The 21,731-nt window shown below is 35.0% G+C and overlaps 2 protein-coding genes across 2 annotated transcripts in view; one reads left to right on the forward strand and one right to left on the reverse strand.

Annotated features, from left to right (window-relative positions):
* The window catches only part of LOC144450801 (disco-interacting protein 2 homolog C-like), a 38,698-nt gene extending 23,136 nt beyond the window's left edge, over window positions 1-15,562 (reverse strand). Inside the window, exons 1-12 of the mRNA XM_078141528.1 lie at window positions 15,408-15,562; window positions 9,762-9,968; window positions 8,206-8,340; window positions 7,014-7,136; window positions 5,161-5,448; window positions 4,405-4,539; window positions 3,658-3,771; window positions 3,293-3,372; window positions 2,276-2,399; window positions 1,702-1,793; window positions 1,096-1,206; window positions 489-612 (exon numbers count right to left, since the gene is read on the reverse strand). Coding sequence (XP_077997654.1) covers window positions 489-612; window positions 1,096-1,206; window positions 1,702-1,793; window positions 2,276-2,399; window positions 3,293-3,372; window positions 3,658-3,771; window positions 4,405-4,539; window positions 5,161-5,448; window positions 7,014-7,136; window positions 8,206-8,340; window positions 9,762-9,968; window positions 15,408-15,492 — 1,618 coding nt within the window. The 5' untranslated portion in view covers window positions 15,493-15,562. The remainder of the gene's footprint in view (window positions 1-488; window positions 613-1,095; window positions 1,207-1,701; window positions 1,794-2,275; window positions 2,400-3,292; window positions 3,373-3,657; window positions 3,772-4,404; window positions 4,540-5,160; window positions 5,449-7,013; window positions 7,137-8,205; window positions 8,341-9,761; window positions 9,969-15,407) is intronic.
* A 1,588-nt stretch (window positions 15,563-17,150) lies between these two features.
* On the forward strand, window positions 17,151-20,244 carry LOC144450719 (V-type proton ATPase subunit F-like). The gene is made up of 4 exons (XM_078141388.1): window positions 17,151-17,213; window positions 18,423-18,504; window positions 18,694-18,899; window positions 19,098-20,244. Exons 1-4 carry the CDS (start codon window positions 17,151-17,153, stop codon window positions 19,125-19,127), a joined length of 381 nt encoding a protein of 126 aa, XP_077997514.1. The 3' UTR covers window positions 19,128-20,244.
* Window positions 20,245-21,731: the final 1,487 nt, after the last annotated feature.

Here is a 21,731-nt window from a genome sequence, read left to right on the forward strand (position 1 = left end):
TTGTCTTTCTGAAGAATGGCCTACAAAGAAAGTTACTACACATGTACATTCAATAGTCTAATTGTGAGATTCCCAAATAAGTAAAAGTACAGAGACTTGTATTACATTCCATCATTTGATACGAACAATTTTATGGATACAGTTGACATTCACATATTTCCAGTTCCCCTGGCATTTCATGTACACATAAAGAAGCCACAAACTGTTATCAAACCATGGTGTGTAATACAAGTCTCTGCTGTTCCAACATGCTGAGCCAAATGTTATTAATCCAATTTTTTTTTACTTTCCCTAGTTGTAACATGTTCCGTTCATCCATGGTCTGATGTCGGCTGTTGTATAAAACATCCACTACCATCCTACTGACTGTTTTGTAGTAACTATTTCCATGAGGCTGAGAGAACCCATCTATGCTCTCCTTGTATGGTCCTATTTTCTCACCATAACTACATTGTAGTGAAAACCCAGAGTTAATATAAAATCTTCACCTTTGTACGTAACAACTTCACCAGTCTGTGTCTTGGCCAGTATTTTCAAGCAGGATTCACTGGTCAATGCTACTGTTACACCACAGCTACCAAGTAGAAAACCAATCTGTTGACTACCAGCATCCTACACGTAATAATAATAATAAAAATAATTTTCATTTGGTGTTTATCACACTGTTCTCAAAGCACTGTACAGTTACATGTATTACCTTGGCAAGGACCCATAATGACATAATGGCCATTTACACTTGAATTCCCTGGAAAGCATACAATCCATTGCAGTCTATGTGAGCACCATAGGATTACAGCATTCACACTACAACTTCTATCCTACCAGGTCCCCAGTTATACAGAAGATGTTGAATAGGGAAGTATATCGTAATCATATATACTGGGTGACTACTATGATATATCAATTAGTATGAATTTTAAATTTTACTTTTTGACTCATGTCTCTGATTATTTGCAAATGTCACCCATTTTTTCCAGTTTGTGGCATTTTATAATAAACACTATGTGTGACAATAACCACCAAACATTACCTTTCAGATTACACTATCCAACACTAAATGCAGAACTCAAAGTAAATGATGTAATTTTAACCCACCTTTCTAGTAACTGGTACTTCTATAGGTACAGGTACAATGCCTGCTGTCAGACAACCATAAAATGCACAAATAAATCCAACAGGATCTGAATTGGGGAACACCAATGCAACCTAAATAGAGAAACAAATATATGGAATACAGTGGTTTTGTTATTGAAGTTGGTAAAAGCTATCGTTGCTCCTTTATTTTTTCTGTTCTAAATAACAAAATTATAGTAGAAAGTAAAATGTACAAAATCCTATACAAGGTTTACCTGATTTAGGTACTCTGTTTAACACCAGTGTTACTGTCTCATACCAGGGTTACTCTGTTCCTACAGCTACCCTATCTATTACCAAGGTTACTCTGTCTTTAACCAGAAAATCCCTGTCTGTTACAAAGGTTACCCCTGTCTGTTCCCAGGGTTACTGTCTGTTCCCAGGGTTACTGTCTGTTCCAAGGGTTACTGTGTGTTAACAGGGTTACCCTGTCTGTCACCAGGGTCCTTATATCTTGGCAAAAACACTGCGAATAGCTTTTATTTGAGCATTATTTCATTGATAACAATGTTATAGTCACAATACATATCTGGTTTGTCTATGTCAAGATACTGACTCAGTACTTACCCTATCTCCTGGTTTAACACTGGCTTCTCCTTTGTTACCTATTTTATTCAATAATGAATATGCTATTTTCTGGGTTCTACTGAGTAGTTTACCTGAAATAAATAAAAAATTACAATCAATTCAAAGCAATGCTTTCTATAAACAAGATAAGATGAACATATGGACTGAGCTCTCATGGAATTTAAGTCTTTTCCACTAGGTAAGAGGAATGTACTGAGCCCTCTTGTAATTTCTGTGTTCTCTCTGAACAAGGTAACAGGGACACAGAACCCTCTTGTAATTTCTGTATTCTCTCTGAACAAGGTAACAGGGGTACTGAGCCCTCTTGTAATTTCTGTGTTTTCTCTGTACAAGTTAACAGGGGTACTGAGCCCTCTTGTAATTTCTGTGTTTTCTCTGTACAAGTTAACAGGGACACTGAGTCCTCTTGTAATTTCTGTGTTCTCTCTGAACAAGGTAACAGGGGTACTGAGCCCTCTTGTAATTTCTGTGTTTTCTCTGTACAAGTTAACAGGGACACTGAGCTGTCTTGAAATTTCTGTATTCTCTCTGGACAACATCAAGAATAACTTACCATAGGTTAATGTAAATGTGGGTTTTCCATTGGCATCAAGTGAGGTGACAGCAGGTGCTTTGTATGTAGCTGATCCATACCTTTGTACAGATGCTTCCAGGTTTCTAGGTAAACCAGATGGTATCTGAAAACAAGACATGCAAGATTAATCATTCTTGACACTCAGGAATCTCATTACATATTATTTTGGGCTTAAAGACCAATAATTCAATCCCAGATTCTCACATTAATGTCTTATCGATGAAACCTATAGGATTATAGCTAATTAATTGTTGTAGACCATCTTTTTCTATAGCTCTACCAGACAACTGTTTTTCATACCAAGTTTTTAATTCTAATCCAAACTGGGTGATTAAGGGATGATCACATGATGTCACACAAAATGAACTTCATTCTTTTAGGGGGAGGGGGTCTGACATCAATGTGATTGCTGAACTTCATTTTCACACTTCTGACCAAATTTCAAAAACTTTCATGCCTTCAATGATAACGGGTTCTGTATTTACTACTGAGATGTTGATGATGAGTTGATAAAAAATTACTTCTAGCATGAGATACAGTGCTGGGTTTCTGGTAGTATTTCATGTGTTTACTATCAAGTTTTTACATTGATCAATCATAATCATATGGCCGATACATTTTTCATCATGGTTTACGTTGTATATAAACGTGTCAATGAACATTCATTATGGGGGAGGTTAGGGGGTCTTGTCCTAAACCAATGAAGTTCATTTATTGAGCTTGTACGACATTGTGGGATCATCCCTAAGTATACATGTGTTAATGTTGACATATACATATATAATACAAAGTATCACATGACTAGAGGAAAGTCTTGCATAATTAGTGATTCTTCTTGCATAATAAGTATCAACATTTGCAAACTTATTGTAAATAGTTTTGGCACTGTGAATAAATGCATAATTTACGATAACACTTCATAATTAGTGTAAATATTTTCATTATTATTAATTGTTGTTTGGATTCTTAATTTGAGAATTAAATCTCTCTACTTACTGCTAACTGTTCACCAATGGCTGGTGTAATGAGATTGCCTTCTGGTTTGGGTGCATTGGGATCCACTTGGTTTGCTTTAACTGAAACAAAAATAATACAATTTATGTAATTGACTTCCTTAATAGGAAATATTTTTTATTATAAAGGACTCTTCACAGCTAGCAAATGCTCTTTTTGTTCAGTTGTCTTTAAAATGTTGTCAATTGAAATATAGCATACAAACATGTACAAATAACACGCACACAATAATTATTCATAATTCCACATCCAAGACAAAATAATAATTGATTAAATTTTTCTAGTTTGTATTATTTGAAATTCTTTTAAATCAATTTTACATTATTTAAACTCTATAAATATCTTACTTTCTAACTCTTCATCTTCATCAACAAAGAATTCTTTGAGTGGTTTTCTCTTGGGTCTCTTCAGCGTATTTAGTAATTGTTGTATTTTGGCTGACACTTTACTATTGGTTACCGCTGTAATACAAACACATACCAATCATTAATTAATCATTTTATTAAGAAAGATGATGACATTTTTCATTGCAAACCTATCATAATGACTTCACTGTGTTGGTGTATCTTAGTGTGTTAGTATGTTGTTGAGATGTTTCAGCCAACCCTTCACTTTCAATCTGGTGTACGGCTAACTTTGTAAGATAAAACCTGTGTGGTCAGTGATAGTTAAGGTAAGTGTCATCCGTGACCTATAAATGTAGGTAACTTGCTGTGGACAAATATATCATTGATTAATCTGGTTACACAGATAATGCATTTTTATTAGTTTGTTTTTGTTATTCTATTTTATTTTTTATTTTTGTTTGCGTGTTGTTGTTGTTTTTGTTTGTTTGTTTGTTTGCTTGTTGTTGTTGTTGTTGTTTTGTTGTTGTTGTTTTGTTTTGTTTTTTTTGGGGGGGGGCACTGGTGGCAGAGCAGTTAGCTGGTATGCCCTTATCACTGAAGCCTTGTTTCAAACTTGCCAAGTGTTGGCTTGGTAATTAGCAAGGTCAGTTGTAAGAAGGGTGTTGCAATCTTGGTTGCAAGACCCTTCTTATGTACCACGAGGGCGCTGTTTACAAGACAACTACATCAACAAATTCCATGACTTACGTGTATCTGATGAATGTTGCTGACTCATTGGTACACGGTTTCTAACACTAGGTGCATGTGTTCTGTCACCACTATGTCCACCTGTGTTTGTAGTCACATCAGGTGGTGGGTGTTGAGGTTCTGGTTGAACTTGCCCTACAAGGTACAAATTTAACAAACATGGCTCAGTAAACACCACTAGAGACACAAGTCATAGCATAGTCACACTACTATTGACACTTGGTAAAATGTCCTTGGTCAACAACAGAAATTAAATGTAAAGCGGATTTTTCAGCAATGACCCTTTTACCAAAGCTAGAGTCCTCACACTTTTGAAATCAGTATGAAATGGAAAGTCAGACTTGACATCTCAGATATGGGAGATTGACTCCATGTATCACTCGAGGACTGTCTGGCGCAGGCAACATCAATTACACAAGACTGAATTCATCCGTTCATGGTCTTTTTAATCTTTTATGCTCTGGTTGGTGCTAACATAGTATAAAGACATCCTCTGAATGTTTTAGGAAAAGCTTTACCCTTCTGCAATATGATTTAAATGAGTTCTGATTTTCACTTTTATATTAGTTGTCTTTATGTGTCTTTTTGTCCTCATTTTATTGTCTTTTTATCTATAACTTTGCTAAGGAGCACTCATGAAATCACATTCCAATATTTTATACACATGACAATAAAGTATCTGAATGTGAATGTGAATGTGAATCTGAATGTGAATGTGAATCTGATTTTATTTTATCTTATCTGATATATACTTACTGCTTGGACTTGACATGGGAGAGGTATTCTCTGCTAAACTATTTGTTGTCATTCGTGGTGGTAAGACGTAAACACCAGGAGTACCATTGGGATGTCTACGGCCATCTTTTGGTGATTGATGTCGTGGAGCATGACTTGGTGAGGGACCAGCTGATGCTGCTCCACCTAGACTAGCAGAACTTGATGAGGTGCTATGATTGCTAGCCAGGGAAGGTGAGTACTCTTGGAAGGCTTGGGATCCACCAGCTGGATGACCACTAGATTGGCTATCCTCATCTGATGATGAATCTGAAGAAAAAATCACCAAAACATGTATCATGTGGTGTAATGAATTATACCTAAGGCAAGCCAAGTTGAACATGTTTGAACTAAAAAAAGGAATCTATTACCTGGTCATTCTATCTCATGACAAGGCAAGTCACTGGTTCAGAATCTGTGGTGCTCAAAATACAACTTGAAGTCAAAATGTTCAAATCACCATTCCTTCTCCATGTTTTCATAAATTACGCTTGTAGAGGTATAATTATATCATTCCCTAATATTTTCCTTCATTCAGCTGCAAAAATACTTGTCTTTTGACTCGTAGTGACAAGGCCCCCTAGGCCACTCATATTTTTCTTGGCTGAACAAAGACAAATATCTGAGAATAATATATCTAATTGTCAATTCAGTCTATCAGATGAAAACCATGACACATATCATACAATATAATGTACTGTTAATTTCTATCTGAACCAAAAAGGTTGTGTCTTGGTTCAAGAAAAGGGCAAATTCCAAGATACCAATGAACTGTAGAGTGTCGTTGAAAAGAAGTATATCAACACTAGACAATATCAAATGACATGTTTGTACCGTGTGTACTAACAATCAATGTACAGTATTATCGCATGGAGTTTACCTTAGCTTTGTTTGAGAACCCTGTTAATATGATAAATGAATCCAGGCACATTTCATTAACTTTATAGTCCTGGACAAAAATACTGGTAGGGAACCATAGTGAAATGACTACAGTACACATATAGATTTTACCTACTTCCCGTCTTATCAATACACTGGTCCCTGGTAAAATGACTGGGACACCCTGGTTTAATTGTGCATGTTATTCTAGCAGATATTACCACATACATAACAGCTATTTATTGTGTACACCCTAAATGTTGTGTGTAACTGATATCATCTCTCTGGTTTTTGTAACTTCAACATTGTCTCAGTGAGCTGTCACTGTCGTAATAAATGTGTCAACAACAAGGAAATACTACACCATAATTCTTTCAACCATCTCAGTTTGCCTTTTACAGGCTAAAACTGCCCACTTGTGACAAGTTCCTCATTTTATACCAATAAAGTTTACAAACACAGCCTGTTAATAAAACAAATCAGGCTACCACTATACATGTACACTCTCTCTCTCACACACACACACACACACACACACACACACACACACACACACACACACACACACACACATACACACACACACACACACACATGGTTTGTTATATAACTCTCAACACCATACATTCACTGAGTTCATAGTTTTCAGTAAAGTTGTTAGTTTACTGTATGGTGTATGTGTAGTGGAGTATGTACAATAGACTAGACAGTCTTGGTCTATCAACAATTTGTTTGCAAATAAAACACCAGGGAGTGAAGGATAGATAACTCTATAATAAATAGAGAAACTCCTTGCTTATAGGTAGTTTAGCACTGTTTAGCATTGCTAAGACAGGCTAACTTGGATGCTTGGTCCACTTTAGCTGTAGTAATCTAACATCTGTATAAAATACTATCACTCAAGGTATTCTTGAATGACTATTTTATCTGCCAACTAAAGCTATTTTTACACTTACCTGGTGGTGTTTCTATAGCTGTTTTATTTGCCATCAGTGATGTCCTCTTGGATGGCATTGGGACTGATGGCTGGATCTGTTTCTGTCTGGCCAATGCCTCCCTGACAGCTTCTTCTCGCACATCTATTGAAAAACAACAAAGATGTATGCAAATACTTTAACAGTGTAAGTATTACACTTTCTATTATGAATGAATATGTTAGCAGGACACCATAACATCGCCACAGAAGTCAAAAAAATATGTAATTTCCTTTTATTTATGCATGGAAATGACAACTTTATAAATACAGTTAACTTTTGAATTTATGGTTCTAGTTATTCTAGCTTTTTTAACTGAAATACTTTTAGCACCAAATGTATGAACATCAAAGTTGGATCACTTTGACCAGTCAAGTCTGAGTAACAACAGTTTATCATACAGACTGAATTACAAAGACAATGTCATCTAATTGGGTGTGAACTTGAACTAGCCCCATTGACACACAACTAACAAAGGTAATAAATGCTTTATGTCAAAATTCTCTCATTGTTGAACACCAAAATATGTTGACACCAAAGTGTGAACATCACCCCTAAACTTTGCATTGCAAAGCTAGACACTTTTAGCCCTTAGAGAAATGAATTTCGCAGATTATAATACTTTCACAAAGGTAAACAATACTGCGCAATGTGTAAACAGTATGGACTCTGAGTAGAGTTTTCATTTGTCACAATGAATTCTCTCTGTATGAATATGGATTCTTGAAATGGGGAGTAACTGACAGTGTATTCATTATCAGAGTGTCTAGTACCACTGCAGTGGCACTAGCCGTTCCTCAATGGAAAACTGAAATAACAGGTTTCCATTTTGGAAAATGGAAGTATTTGAAGAGTTCTATTCAGCGATGAGATATATTATGGCCCGGGGTATCATGGGTGGTGGCAATAGCCGTACATTTGACGATGTGATGGTCTATCTAGTCTTACCTGATCTATATCTATCGGCATTGTCACGATGTGATGGTCTATCTACCGGTAGTCTTACCTGATCTATATCTATCGGCATTGTCACGATGTGATGGTCTATCTCGTCTTACCTGATCTATATCTATCGGCATTGTCACAATGTGATGGTCTATCTACCAGTAGTCTTACCTGATCTATATCTATCGGCATTGTCACGATGTGATGGTCTATCTACCAGTAGTCTTACCTGATCTATATCTATCGGCATTGTCACGATGTGATGGTCTATCTCGTCTACGTCTATGTTGTCCACGATTATGTTCACGATCACGATGATATGGTACCTGGATGCCACTAGTTGTTATTCTTCCACCTGGACCAGCTATAAATATCAACAAAACTTTTAATTAATACCCAAACTTCTCCAGCACCAATCTCTAGGGCAATGTTCTGTTCAGTAACACTAAAGCACATAGGCTTGGGTGAACAATGAACTTAGTATGTGAAAGTCCCCCACCACACACTACACACTACACACTACACACACACTGCACACATACACACACACACATACACACATTTATAAATAATGTGCCATCTAGTAAAAGACAAATTCTGTGGGTCTATATAGTTTGTATGCCAACTGTGGTTCTAAACATACCAACAAAACATTGATTTGTACGTATCGACCTTAACAATTTCAATATTATCAGTCACCTGATGATTGCTGAGGAAGCGTGAAACTCTGAGTAACAACTTATAAAATCCTTATTCTTTGGATTTAGTCTATAATGCTATATAACACAATAACAAACAAGATATTAGTACTACTAGGGAGTCATTAGACAGTGTTTCACGCTGTTGCGATCATCAGATCATCAGATGACAAACCTTTATCAAACTCCACTAGATTGCATTGATAATTGATAATCTGTCCTAGGTCAAACTCAACGCCATCACATTTAACCCTGTTACAAATAGTATCTATTACTCATTGATCACTGATACTTCAGCTGTGATATGCAAGAAATGGCTTGATTTTGTAACTAGATCTTCAAGCTGAGAATTCTTACCACAAAGTTCACCTTTCATAACATAGGTCAAATACTTTTTTATAATAATTTATATATTATACATTTTTTTCCAATTTGGGTCAAAGTTCATCAATTCAGGTCAAAGTTCATTAATTTAATGTTTGTACTTATGTTTCAAATTTGAATTTTTCACACAAATTTAAACATATTTTTTGTGATAATATTCAAGGTTATTCCAAGGAACAAAACCCCACATCATAATATTATCTCATTAACATCAGTTTTTAGAAAAATATAAATGGAACATACAATTTTAAATTTGGACCTTCTGGACTGATAATTTAGACTAATTTTTATTAATATTATTTAAATTTAGCAATATTTTTTATATTTGATGTCATTGGGTATGATAAATTTGGAGATTCTTTAACTTTTTAATTTAACATTTACACAACTACCGTTTTGTGAGGAACCCTTATAAAATACCTGTGGAACCCAGGGTAGATTTTAACTACTTACTGGCTTTATCAACAAACACTGAAATAACATTCATGACTGACCAGTACTTCTTTGAGACTGGGGAGGATCCTATATTGCATGGGGCAAAATTTTTATTGTCACAGACGGGTTTAACAGACACAGAATCTCCAAGTTTCTGTAGAGGGTTCCAGCCTCACTTTTGAAAAGACTACCCTCTTTACATGATTTAATAAATAATAAAGAAAGAAAGAAATATTGTACAGCTAATAAATATGACATACAAACAAGCTATACTTACAACTAGAAGATTGTTGTGTTTGTTTTTGTGGCTGCGGCTGTTGTTGTTTTTCATGTTTTTGTTGTTGTTGTTGTTGTTGTTGTTGTTGTTGCTGTTGTTGTTGCTGCTGCTGTTGTTTCTGCTGTTGTTGCTGCTGCACTATATATGGTGCCAACAATTTGGCTTTTTTCTTTTCATATCCTTTGCGAGTGATATCACCTAGAATGGAAGAATACATAGAATTAAAATAAAATTACTTATCATATTATATGAATTAATTGACCACTGTTTCTAACAAACCATATAATTACATGTACATGTATCTTACAAGAATGAATATTCATGGTCTCTAGGTTCATAGTATCAAATAAAAATTTCTATTCCAGAAATGATTTGACTGTGAGAAGAAGTTTTCATTTGATACATGTACCTCTTGTACTAGTATTGTAGTAATCTTTCCCACCAAAATCATTCCACCAGGGACTAAATAACTAGAAGGTTCTACTCGTATACTGATCAGGGGTGAACAAATCCACTGGTCCTGGGTCCGGGACTAGCTATTTTTTTGGACCAGTACCTTACTGTTAATAACTATGCTAAAAAGTCGTCTGAATACACAGATTCATAGGTAAGATTTAATGTTTTACATCAGTGGGATCTTGGACCACTAATTCTTTCAGCAGGACCACTGAATTTTTTAAGGCACTGGTCCAGGGACCACCATTTCGCAAAATGATTTGTTCACCCCTGCTGATATCACCTGTGTATGTATAATCTCCTCCTTGTTTATAAGCCACCAAATCTAATTTGTAATATAGGTATATTTTTACTAGTTGTTTTTGCTGATGTACATGTATAGCATCTATTTATAACCCCCCCCCCTCCCCCCCCCTTGTTTCCACCTCTGGGCTTACATAACATATGTTGTAAACAGAAGTGTATAATACGCCTGTCCTCCAGAGAGCTCCAGACATTAACAATCATTATAGATCTAAATTAATGGTGACACAACAGCTCTTTATACTCCCTTAACTCTCTGGGGAGCACATACAATGTACATGCCTAAAGAAATTGTGGAATTTGGTTTACAAATAAGTAAGATGAGACAGCCATCATGAGAAGTCGGGATTCTCCCCTGCACTATTATAGACTATATGTTCCAACCTATGATTTCTGAAAACATTAATAAATTAAACAATATTCTTTTGTTATGTAAATGTCCATAGGACTCCATTATTTTTTTTTGGGGGGGGGGGGAGGTGGAGAGATTAGGGGGAGGGAGGGACACAGCAAGTGAAAATCTTTTAATTCAGCTCCATATATTCAAGGACTGACTTCCCATTATCACTATATATACTATTTCAACAAATACTTCCCTTAACTAAATTTTCTGTTTCAAATTACTGGCATTGATTTGTAATAAATATAAATTTAGATTAGTTTACAGGACTGATGTAGCACATTTCATTGTTTATCCTGAAACATGTGATAACATGACACTTGTAATAAAACTTTTACCACCTACATCAAAATGACTTATATATGATATAAATAGCACTATAGACATTTAATCTCAGTGTGTGATGACATTTCTATTGATTATTCTTTATGAGTTCATTCCTAACTGTAAATCAACTGATGCTGTCTAGGGTGTTGTTCTGGTGTCATCTCTGTAAACTGATACTCTATACGTCAACTCTGAATTTTTTTATTTTTTTTTTAGGATGATCTAATATCAAAGAAGAACTAAGAACAGATAAAGTGAAACTACAACAAAAGTCTAGTTATTAGGAAGGCTATTATCATATCATAATAAAATCTTAATGTGTCTTTTACTGCATTGTTTTCATTGACTGTCAGTAATAAACTTAGTCTAGTTCCATGACAGACAGTATACACACTTATACCGTCTAGTCAAGGTCTGACGGACAGTATACACACTTTTACCGGCTAGTCAAGGTCTGACGGACAGTATACACACTTTTACCGTCTAGTCAAGGTCCCAATGGAAGGTGTCAAGTGTGTTTGAACGTCATAGTGAGTGAAGAAGAATGGTGCATGTCAGTAGTAATCCATCACAAATTGACAGGCTGTTGTCATCGCTCATTAATACATTTGATACAGCTGTTTTGACCATGTTTTGACTCGTGGGAATTTAGCATGTAATAATGATATGCAAATGTCCAACTCGTCCTCCAGTATGTTTAAACTAAGATGTGTGGGAACGTGAGGATGTCATCATGTTTATATGAACCCTGTGGGAGGGAGCACAGAATTACATTGCATGTGCAATTGACTAGACGGTAAAAGTGCGTATACTGTCTGTTATGGAACTAGCCTATGATAAACTATGAACACTGGTAGCATTGATACAGAGAAATGATGAACAGCCCATTGAAAATTTGAAATCTGTTTGGTACATCCACACACAAACCAGTAAGAAACCACACTTTAAGATAGCAAGATTGAATGAATACAGTTTCTTGCTACATCTTGTCTGAATGAAATGAAATAACTTACCATCATGTACACATCAAATGCAGACATTGTGCCCATTTTCAGTGGCAGTATGTTTAAATAGTCTACTTCATTTGTTATCTTATTATCTCAAAACAGTAGAGTGCAGTTCTAGTCTGTAAGGTATGCCGTGACGGGCGCCCTCACACATCGGGTGAGAGGAGGCTGGCTAGGGCGAAGCGGCACAATGTATCTTACACTGTCTAATTGCAGTTCTGAATTGGTTTCTGCATGAATGTATAAACAGACTAGTGAACACTCACATAAAATGGGCTGTATCTTCCTGTGAATAATTTGAACTTGTCCAGTCTGATCTGATTTTGATAAGTGACACTGATGTTGATATATGTTCATATTCAGTTACAATGTATCATTTGACATATCTGTATGCTATCAGTGTCTATAGATTATTTATATGTCATGTCACTGCAGACATTGATGCGCATATCATGGAATATGCAAATACACTGTGAGACCTAATTGACACTCTACACCTGTCTGATTAAGATCAGATGTACCAATATGACTAGATCTCCTGTATTTACCTTTAGTTCCTTCATACACTATCAATTGTCATTGTTCTGAGAGTTGACTGCCACTTCCTACGTCACAGGAAGAGGTGATCAATACTCAGCACAACAAAATGTAAAACAGACGACAATATACAAAGGAAATAAACCTAACTACAAGAGATCTGGAAATATCTCTACATTGGATTTTAATCAGATCGGCTCTATACCGACTACACTTTAGCAAAAAATTTGTATTTGGCTACCTTTTTTGTGTAAAAATGGAACCAAACACCAATACATATTGATATTATTGTATTTTGTGCTGGTAAATGACATTCACAGTAAATGACATTCACGGTAAATGACATTCATGATGCATATTATGTAGTTTATCAATATTCAACAGACAAGCCTTCAGATAACATGAGATTGAATACCATTACCAGCTCCACTAATTACGTCTAAATCTTCAAAATTATAATAATTTCACAAAACCTATATGTAATCATATTTTAATTTGACAATTATCAAAGTAATTTTGGAATATTAATATTATTAATTCAGTTTCAACAACATCTCATTACACCATATAGAGGTCAATATGTTGCTATATCCAAATAACATATTGTGAAAAATTATTTCTATTATATACTGTGTTGAGATTTGAAACAAGTACAAACATAGTCCATACCCATAGTGACTACCATTGTACATGTATGAGTCAGTGTGTCATACATGTATGTGGTCAACTAATGACAATAGATGTGACTGACTACACCTTGTATGAGTTAACAATCTAATAACTTGACACCAAAATTAACATCCAACATTACCATAGGTGTTTAACTTTACCATATGATGAGTTGCACACACACATACATACATACATACATACACACACACACACACACACTAGACATACACACCAACCAAGCCACCCCTCACACACACGTACATGTACAGTACCCAATCATGTAGTGTGAAACAAACACACACACACGTGCACATACATGCATGCACACACACACACACACACACACACACACACACATACACACACTTGTTACACCAACCAAGCCACCCCTCACACACACGTACAGTACCCAATCATGTGTAAAACAAACACACACACACACACACACACACACACACATGCACAAGCATGCACACACACACACACACACACACACACACACACACACACACACACACACACACACACACTGAACCTAGTAATTACATGTAGTTCAGTTGTGGTGAAAATCATGCAGAATAGCAGGTCTTAAAGTTTATCAAAGTACTGAATTCGTGGTTGAAAAAATCACTACTTCCAGTGTCTCTCCATGAAAACATAAACTAAAGTTAATGTTAACTAAAGTTAAAGACTAATAATATTATTATTATTATTCAACCAAGAAGAATTATTGTGGTTGACTTTAAACAAAGGCGAGGCTGACTTTATCCTAGCTGCTTCAGTATCTATCACACTGTCTATGGTTTCTACCTAATCTGTCTGGAAATGAGAATTAAAAGATTACTTGGCACATAGACCCTCCATAGGGTCTATGCTTGGCAGTAAGACATGAAGATAAGATAGATAAAAATAGGTAATTTGGCACCTCCATTGTTTGCATACCCAGAATTCCTTACCCCTGTGTACAGTAGTTGGTTCATGGCTAATTTGAATCAAGTTTGAATATTGCTCTCTTAATTTTTGGAGAAGTCAAGCAATACAGAGGTCACTTTATTTGTCATTATTTGACATCAACAACTAAAGCAGTCAGGATGACCTCGCCTTTGTTCCCCTTCAATCTTAAAGAATACATGTACTAGACCAAGTGATTGTGTATCAGAACATTAACACAGACAGACAGACAGACAGACAGACAGACAGACAGACAGACAGACAGACAGACAGACAAGCATGCCTGCCTACCTACCCACCTACAGACATACATACATACATACATACATACATACATACACACACATGTGTGTGCGTGCCTACATACATACATACATTATACATATATACATACATACATACATACATACATACATACATACATACATACATACATACATACATACATATAAACAGATATAAATATACATACATAATATTCTGCTGCTATGAATTCATACAGTCTCTGCTTTATAGACACATGTACTGTACACACATACACACATGTACATATATGCATACATTCATTCACACATACATACACATACATGCTCATTTTACGTTTAACGTGATGAAGTGTACCTGTATACAAGTTCACGTCTATTTATAGCAGGGTTAGTGATATACATCTTATGTGCCAACGATCATAGATAGGTCTACATATAACGGGACATATTATTATGATTATGACTCAGTAGTATACCAGATTGATTTCACTGTGATCCTTCGAAACTGATCTGCAGCGCGATCGTTTTACTATTTTCAAAGGTATGATATCACACGAAAACTATTCGTTAAATTTGAGAGTATATCTATACTCCAAGTGTATCTGTTGAGCCTTATCTAGCCCTACAAGGCTACATACAATAAACAAACCGTTATCACACGTTATAAATATTGACAATATGCATTCATCTTTAGCTTCCCGTCTCAAAAAAAACCTACCTTCTGCTAGTTCCTGATCAAGCTCCACCAACTTCACCTTAATCTCTGGTGGCAAAGATGCAACACTTACTGATCGATCGGTCATTATAGTCAAATTTGGGTGTGACTCCCAAAAATCTATTAACAACTGAGGGAAACGGAGAGGAAGTTTTACGCATTCGCCATATTGAATATTTAGTCCCCACCTAGGTCACGTGATTTATTCAACCTCGTACTCCGCCTAACCTTAGCCAAGACGCTCAATGTTCACAATTTCTTTTTCGAAAATATTACACTCTCCCGTTTTTTATGGTTATTATAAATAATTTATCAGAATGTCAATGTAAATGTGGCCCTATTTCTGAATTTTGTTGTATGACCTGACCTCAAGGAGTGGAATGACTCATAGTTCAAATTCCCCAATGACAGATAACAGTGCTTCCGAAGATAAAGTTTTATACCACCGTGCTATATAGAGGAAGGGGCCAGTTCTGTCATTATTCGGACCGGGGAATTCTTTAAGACATCCTCAACCGAAAAAATGTTTCTAAATAATTTTTAAATACCTTCCAAAATTATTTTATGTGGTATTGTATTTAAATTTTGAACTTGAAAATGACCGTGACTACGAAGACAGGGGAAAAAACAGACAAAAGAAGTACCAGAAATAAATTCATCACATTTACTTACTACATGTACTATGATAATCCTGTTCTTAATTTTACCTCGAAGATGTTCTGTTCTATTTTATACCGATTTAGTTTGATTTGTTTGTAAAATTCTTCATCTGATTCAGTTTAATATGTCCGAACTCCCGACCTATCAAATTGAAGGGCCCAAGAATTGCTCGCACAAAGTTCATACCAGTATCAGTGAAAGACCATGAAAGCGAAGAGATAGTCTAAAGAGCCGAATATGTACAGACCAGATAATCTAGATATCAACTTGAACTCGAAAAAGACCTGACAAACAATTTTTAAAAAATAAAATGATAAAACAACATGCCAATCATGCAAAACCCCTTTCTTTTGCTAGACACCCCTAGTGTGAAACCCCACAAGCCTGATTTTCAAAAAGAACTTTGCAACAAATTCTCACAATTAGTTGTACCGCGTACCGGTACTGTGTAGATATGACAAGTTACACGGTTCAAGTCCACGGATGTGAAATTATGTCGTCACCTTTTCCAGATCCCAACTCTATAAAAACTGTAAGCTACACGCGTTTATGTTTAAGGCGATGGTAAATGAGGTACAACACGAAAAATAAAAAGTCCTTGGTGTGATTTATTTGTTCATGAATGTCTTGACAATGCTCGAAGGTCGGTGGGAAAAACGCAATCAAAACAAATGAGTGTAGGTTAAAAAAAATACTACCACTAGAGGGCGACAAATATTAATAATTATCGAAATGAACTTGATTTTTGACGTCTGTAACTTTTAAATAACCATCTTTCTTTAAAAGCGTATGAAAGTCGCTAAGGAAAACTATTAAATGTACTTGTTTTCTGTCTTTCTTTTTTTTGCTCTATCTCTCTCTTTTTGATAGAGATTTTTGCACATTACTGTCTCAATAATTATTGTCACTTGATACCCTCCCCCCCAATATTTTTGCATCTTGCGAGAGAGATATGGTTTCAGCGGAGTATTTAAATAGCTTGTGACATTTGCGTGAAGCTGTGCGCTGCTCCTGCTGCTGGCGCGCCCGCGTCGCGTACGGGAAGTGGTTGTTTGTTTGTTATACATTGACTCATTTAATTCCAAAATGGCTGGCATTTCTGGTAAGGCTGCATCCCGTGGACGACTTATCGCCGTTATTGGCGACGAGGTACGTAGAAGTGTAGAATAACTCATTGGATGTGTACTACTATGTTTTTTTCGTGATTCACATATAGTTTTATTTACTGTACGTAGTTGTTATGTCGATACTGCGTCGTAATTGACCCCAGACGTACAGACAAGTTGAATCGTTCCGGTGTTCGTCATGATCATATGATTCGATCAGTGCATGTACTGTATTTATGTATTGTAAATTAATGAAACATATGTGCCTGGTGAAAGCAAATCTGATTCAGATCCAAACGAGTCTTTTTATGATATATAGTAAAAGTCACCAACCACATATTTCTGAATGATATAAAATCTATATTGTAATATTTGTGTAAAATATCGACCATGTACTGTACATAGTATATGGGTGCAGTTTATGTACAGGGAGTTAATAAGTGAAGGGTCACAAACGTGACGTAAAAAACCATATCACCCAGCAGCTATTGGAAAAAATAAACTATAAATAGTATTAATGAGCTGCACGTCCCATTATAAAGGTGCCATAGATAAGTATATAGTTTATTTTCATAGACAATATAATAGTGATAATTAAACATCATAATTGAAATATTATAAACAATGAAGTTATATTGTATGATGTAATGAAATAATTTAGTCACCAAAATAAGACATGTTTACAGTTACAAATGTATTTTGTAAAGAACCTAGATGCAATAACTAAAGCAGTGTGACACTGTGTTTGATATTACATGTAGTGCAGCCCTTTAATCTGCATTTATCCAGTGACCTGACTGTCTGTATTACTTCAATCCTGCAAAATAGTTTTAAAAAATCGACACCCACTACGGCATGATTAGACAAAAAGTATAGTCATTGATGGTAAAATGGCAAGCCCACAAGTGTGTATCTGGGTGAAAATTATCATTAATTGCTAAAATGCAAGACCTTAATAAAACAAATTGTAGTACCCTTATGACTTTACTGTAATTGTTATTTCGAAGGTACCAAATAAAAAGTACAGTTGTGAAGTATCACCAATATGTACACACATGTACACTCTTACTTTTTTTAAATACAATTTTTAACCAATCGACCAAGCCATCCTTTTTAAGGTGTTATAATGAGAAACATTAAAAATGAGCTGCCCTTATCATACAGTCTGCAGTGCACTGTATAAATTTGGTAGTCTAGATAAAATGTTTACAATATCTACAGGTGTAAATAAATACCCGTTTTTGTATTTCAGGATACTTGTACTGGTTTTCTGTTAGGTGGTATAGGTGAACTCAACAAAAGTAGACAACCTAACTTTATGGTTGTAGAGAAAGGTATGTATGAAGCAATTAACAATATTTTGGACACACTTCTGGCAATGTTCAATGCAAACTGTAATTAATAAGAATGATTTGCTGTAAGTATAACGTCTCTTCCTTGTAGTTGGACTGGCTGTAGTTTTCACAACAAACTTGATATGGGCCGTGGTTTGTTATTTTATTTCTACTTTTTGGTTTCTCCAGATACCAGCATCAATGACATAGAAGAGTGTTTCAAGGCATTCATGAACAGAAATGACGTTGCTATAGTTCTTATCAATCAGAATATAGCTGAATTAATTCGTCATCTAATTGATAATCACACAGAACCAATCCCAGCTGTGCTAGAGATCCCATCAAAGGATAGTCCATATGACCCCAGTAGAGATTCTATTCTTAGGAGAGCCAAGGTAAGTTAGGAATAGGTCATTTGCATAAATCTGCCATATTGAATGGTGTATTGTGGGAAAATTAAAATTCCATTTAGATTCTGTATTGAGAAGAGCCAAGATAAGATATTAATAGGCATCTTGAATGGTGTATTGTGGGAAAAGTAATATGAGAATACTTGAAACAGTAACAATGTTTTTCTTTTCTTGTTTGTACAGGGAATGTTTACAGCAGAAGACTTCAGATAAAATGATAACTGTATCAACTCACAAGATCACATATATTCTTTAATGATGTGGGGACTATATTAATTATTATATTGTGTCTATCTGTGTGCAATCTTTTGGAAGAAGGATCGTGTAAAACTAGATTTGATGTTATCTGTGTGTATGTATGTATGTATGTATGTATGTGTGTGTGTGTGTGTATGTATGTATGTGTGTGTGTATGCATGCATGTGTCTGTGTGAATGTGAAAACTTCTTAGACAATATAGAGAGAATTTCTACTGAGCCTAATCATAAAGACTAGATAGTATTTGTCAAATAAGCTGGATATGTGCTAGATCCCTTGTACAAACTAAATCAGGTTTGTTGTGTCAAGAAATTAAAAAACTTATATCTTTCATGTTGATTAAGTGAAATAATTCTCAATTTAAGAAAATTCATGTTGAGAAATAACTTATAGTTATACGAAGTGCGAAGTTTAATGTTTTCTACGTGTAATAACAAATTCATGTCTGTTAGGAATGAGATCAATAATTCAATGTAGTATAAAAAATATAGTTCTTTTAGTGGAAGGGGGCGGTTTGAACCATTTTAATTCTTATCTGACAAAAACGATTTTACTTGCAGTTGAGTCGATTTGCACCCCGTAATGCAAATATTTGTAAAAAAATGTCAGAACAAGAAATGGAAGAATGTTTAATCATTGCATGGCACTAAAATAAATTGAAGTGTCAATAAAAGAGTATTTTTCTCACTACATACTGGCTTTGTATTCATAGCACTATATACTACAACATACTGATTTGAAATAAATTGTGCTGTCAGAAACTATTCAATTTTGGCCAATTGTTTTTTTAATTTAATGTTTTGTTGTTGTTGTTTTGTTTTTTTTGTTTGGTTTTTTTTTTTGGGGGGGGGGGGTCCTGAGGTCTAACTATTATAAGAATTTAGTTTTTATCCTACTTTGAGCTATCGATCTCTCCTTTAGTGTGTCAAGAGTATACTTTGTGACAAGGACTTTATTCACATCTCTGTTAGAATGATTTTATTAATTCCATAAGACCAGGATATTGTTGTATATATATACAGTTGTAATCTTTTCACATACCGATCATGATAAATTTCAATAAAATATTAGACTGTGAATCATAAACTATTGTTTATTGTTGTACTTGTCCATTTCTTGAATCAACACAGTAGACCCTGTGGGATTAATACACATTAAGCAATCCTCGCTCATCAACACAGCAGACCGTTTGCCTTATGTAAATAAGACCATGTGGGATTAATACATATTAAGCGATCCTCATCAACACACTCTGTTTGCCTTATGTAAATAAGACCCTGTGGGATTAATACATATTAAGCAATCCTCACTCATCAAACCCTGTTTGGCTAATCTTTTCTTTAATCATATCATAAACAAGACTTTATACATTTTAAGCAATTCTCACTCATTAGCAGTGTTAGTCATGGTTTTAAGAAAGTCTTTCGTAATTACAATGACTTTGTGAGTTATTGTTTCTCACTGGAAAACCTTACCATTCTGTGTCACCTAGGTGGTTCTGTTCCATTTTGGAAATAGTTCTTTTCATAGCATGGCCTAAGAGCAGTCCACTGGACACCAATTACCCATTCTGTACACATGTATGCATGTAAGCTCACACACTTGTGTCCACTTACACACGTACACACACACAAACACACGCACATACATATGTACATACATACATACATACATACATGCATACACACATACATACATACATGCATACATACATACATATATACATACATACATACATACATACATACATACATACATACATACATACATATATACATACATACAAGTACAGTGACACACTGACACATTATTTACCAAACTCATAGAAAAATGTAACCTGTGATAGATCAAAGCACAAACATTGATTTTCCATACACAATGACTAGGTGCCTGATTTAAGATTGCAGCATACACTTTATTGCATTAAACACTAACAAAAAAGAAATCCAATAGTTTTCCACTATTAGTAGCCATTGTGTGTGATTGTGCTCAGTACACAAGTCATCTAAAGTACCAGAAACATTCATTTGCTAGCATTCTACAACACTACCAGTTCATTTTGCACTGTACTACAAATAGCCACTGTGTTATGTGTGGCTTTGCTAGCATTCTACATCACAATTTCATTTTGCACTCTACTAATAGTATATATAACATGGATTTGAAAATATTACAATTTCCAAAATTTACTGATAATCAACTCATAAATTCAAATTGTGGATATGTGACTAATGTAAAAATCATTACATTACAAATTACAAATTACATTAAAATCATCAATAAAACCAAAGTTTATACAGTAAAAACTTATTATAATAGTACTTGGATATTGGAGGTTGTGGTGACTTCTAGAATAAAATCTTGAACTATACTAAATCATCAATTTAAAAAATGTAAATTTAAAATGTAAGTTAAAGTTGCAATATGGATGAGAAATACATATTTATGCCCCCCCCCCAAAAAAAAAAAGAAAGAAAGAAAGAAAAGAATTGTTTCTGGTCAGGAAATTTTGTCAAAAGTGGTGCAACGATGTGAATTTTTGTTGTAATTCGCAACAAA

Source organism: Glandiceps talaboti, chromosome 20, assembly GCF_964340395.1.
Source record: "Glandiceps talaboti chromosome 20, keGlaTala1.1, whole genome shotgun sequence".
NCBI classification, from domain to species: domain Eukaryota; kingdom Metazoa; phylum Hemichordata; class Enteropneusta; family Spengelidae; genus Glandiceps; species Glandiceps talaboti.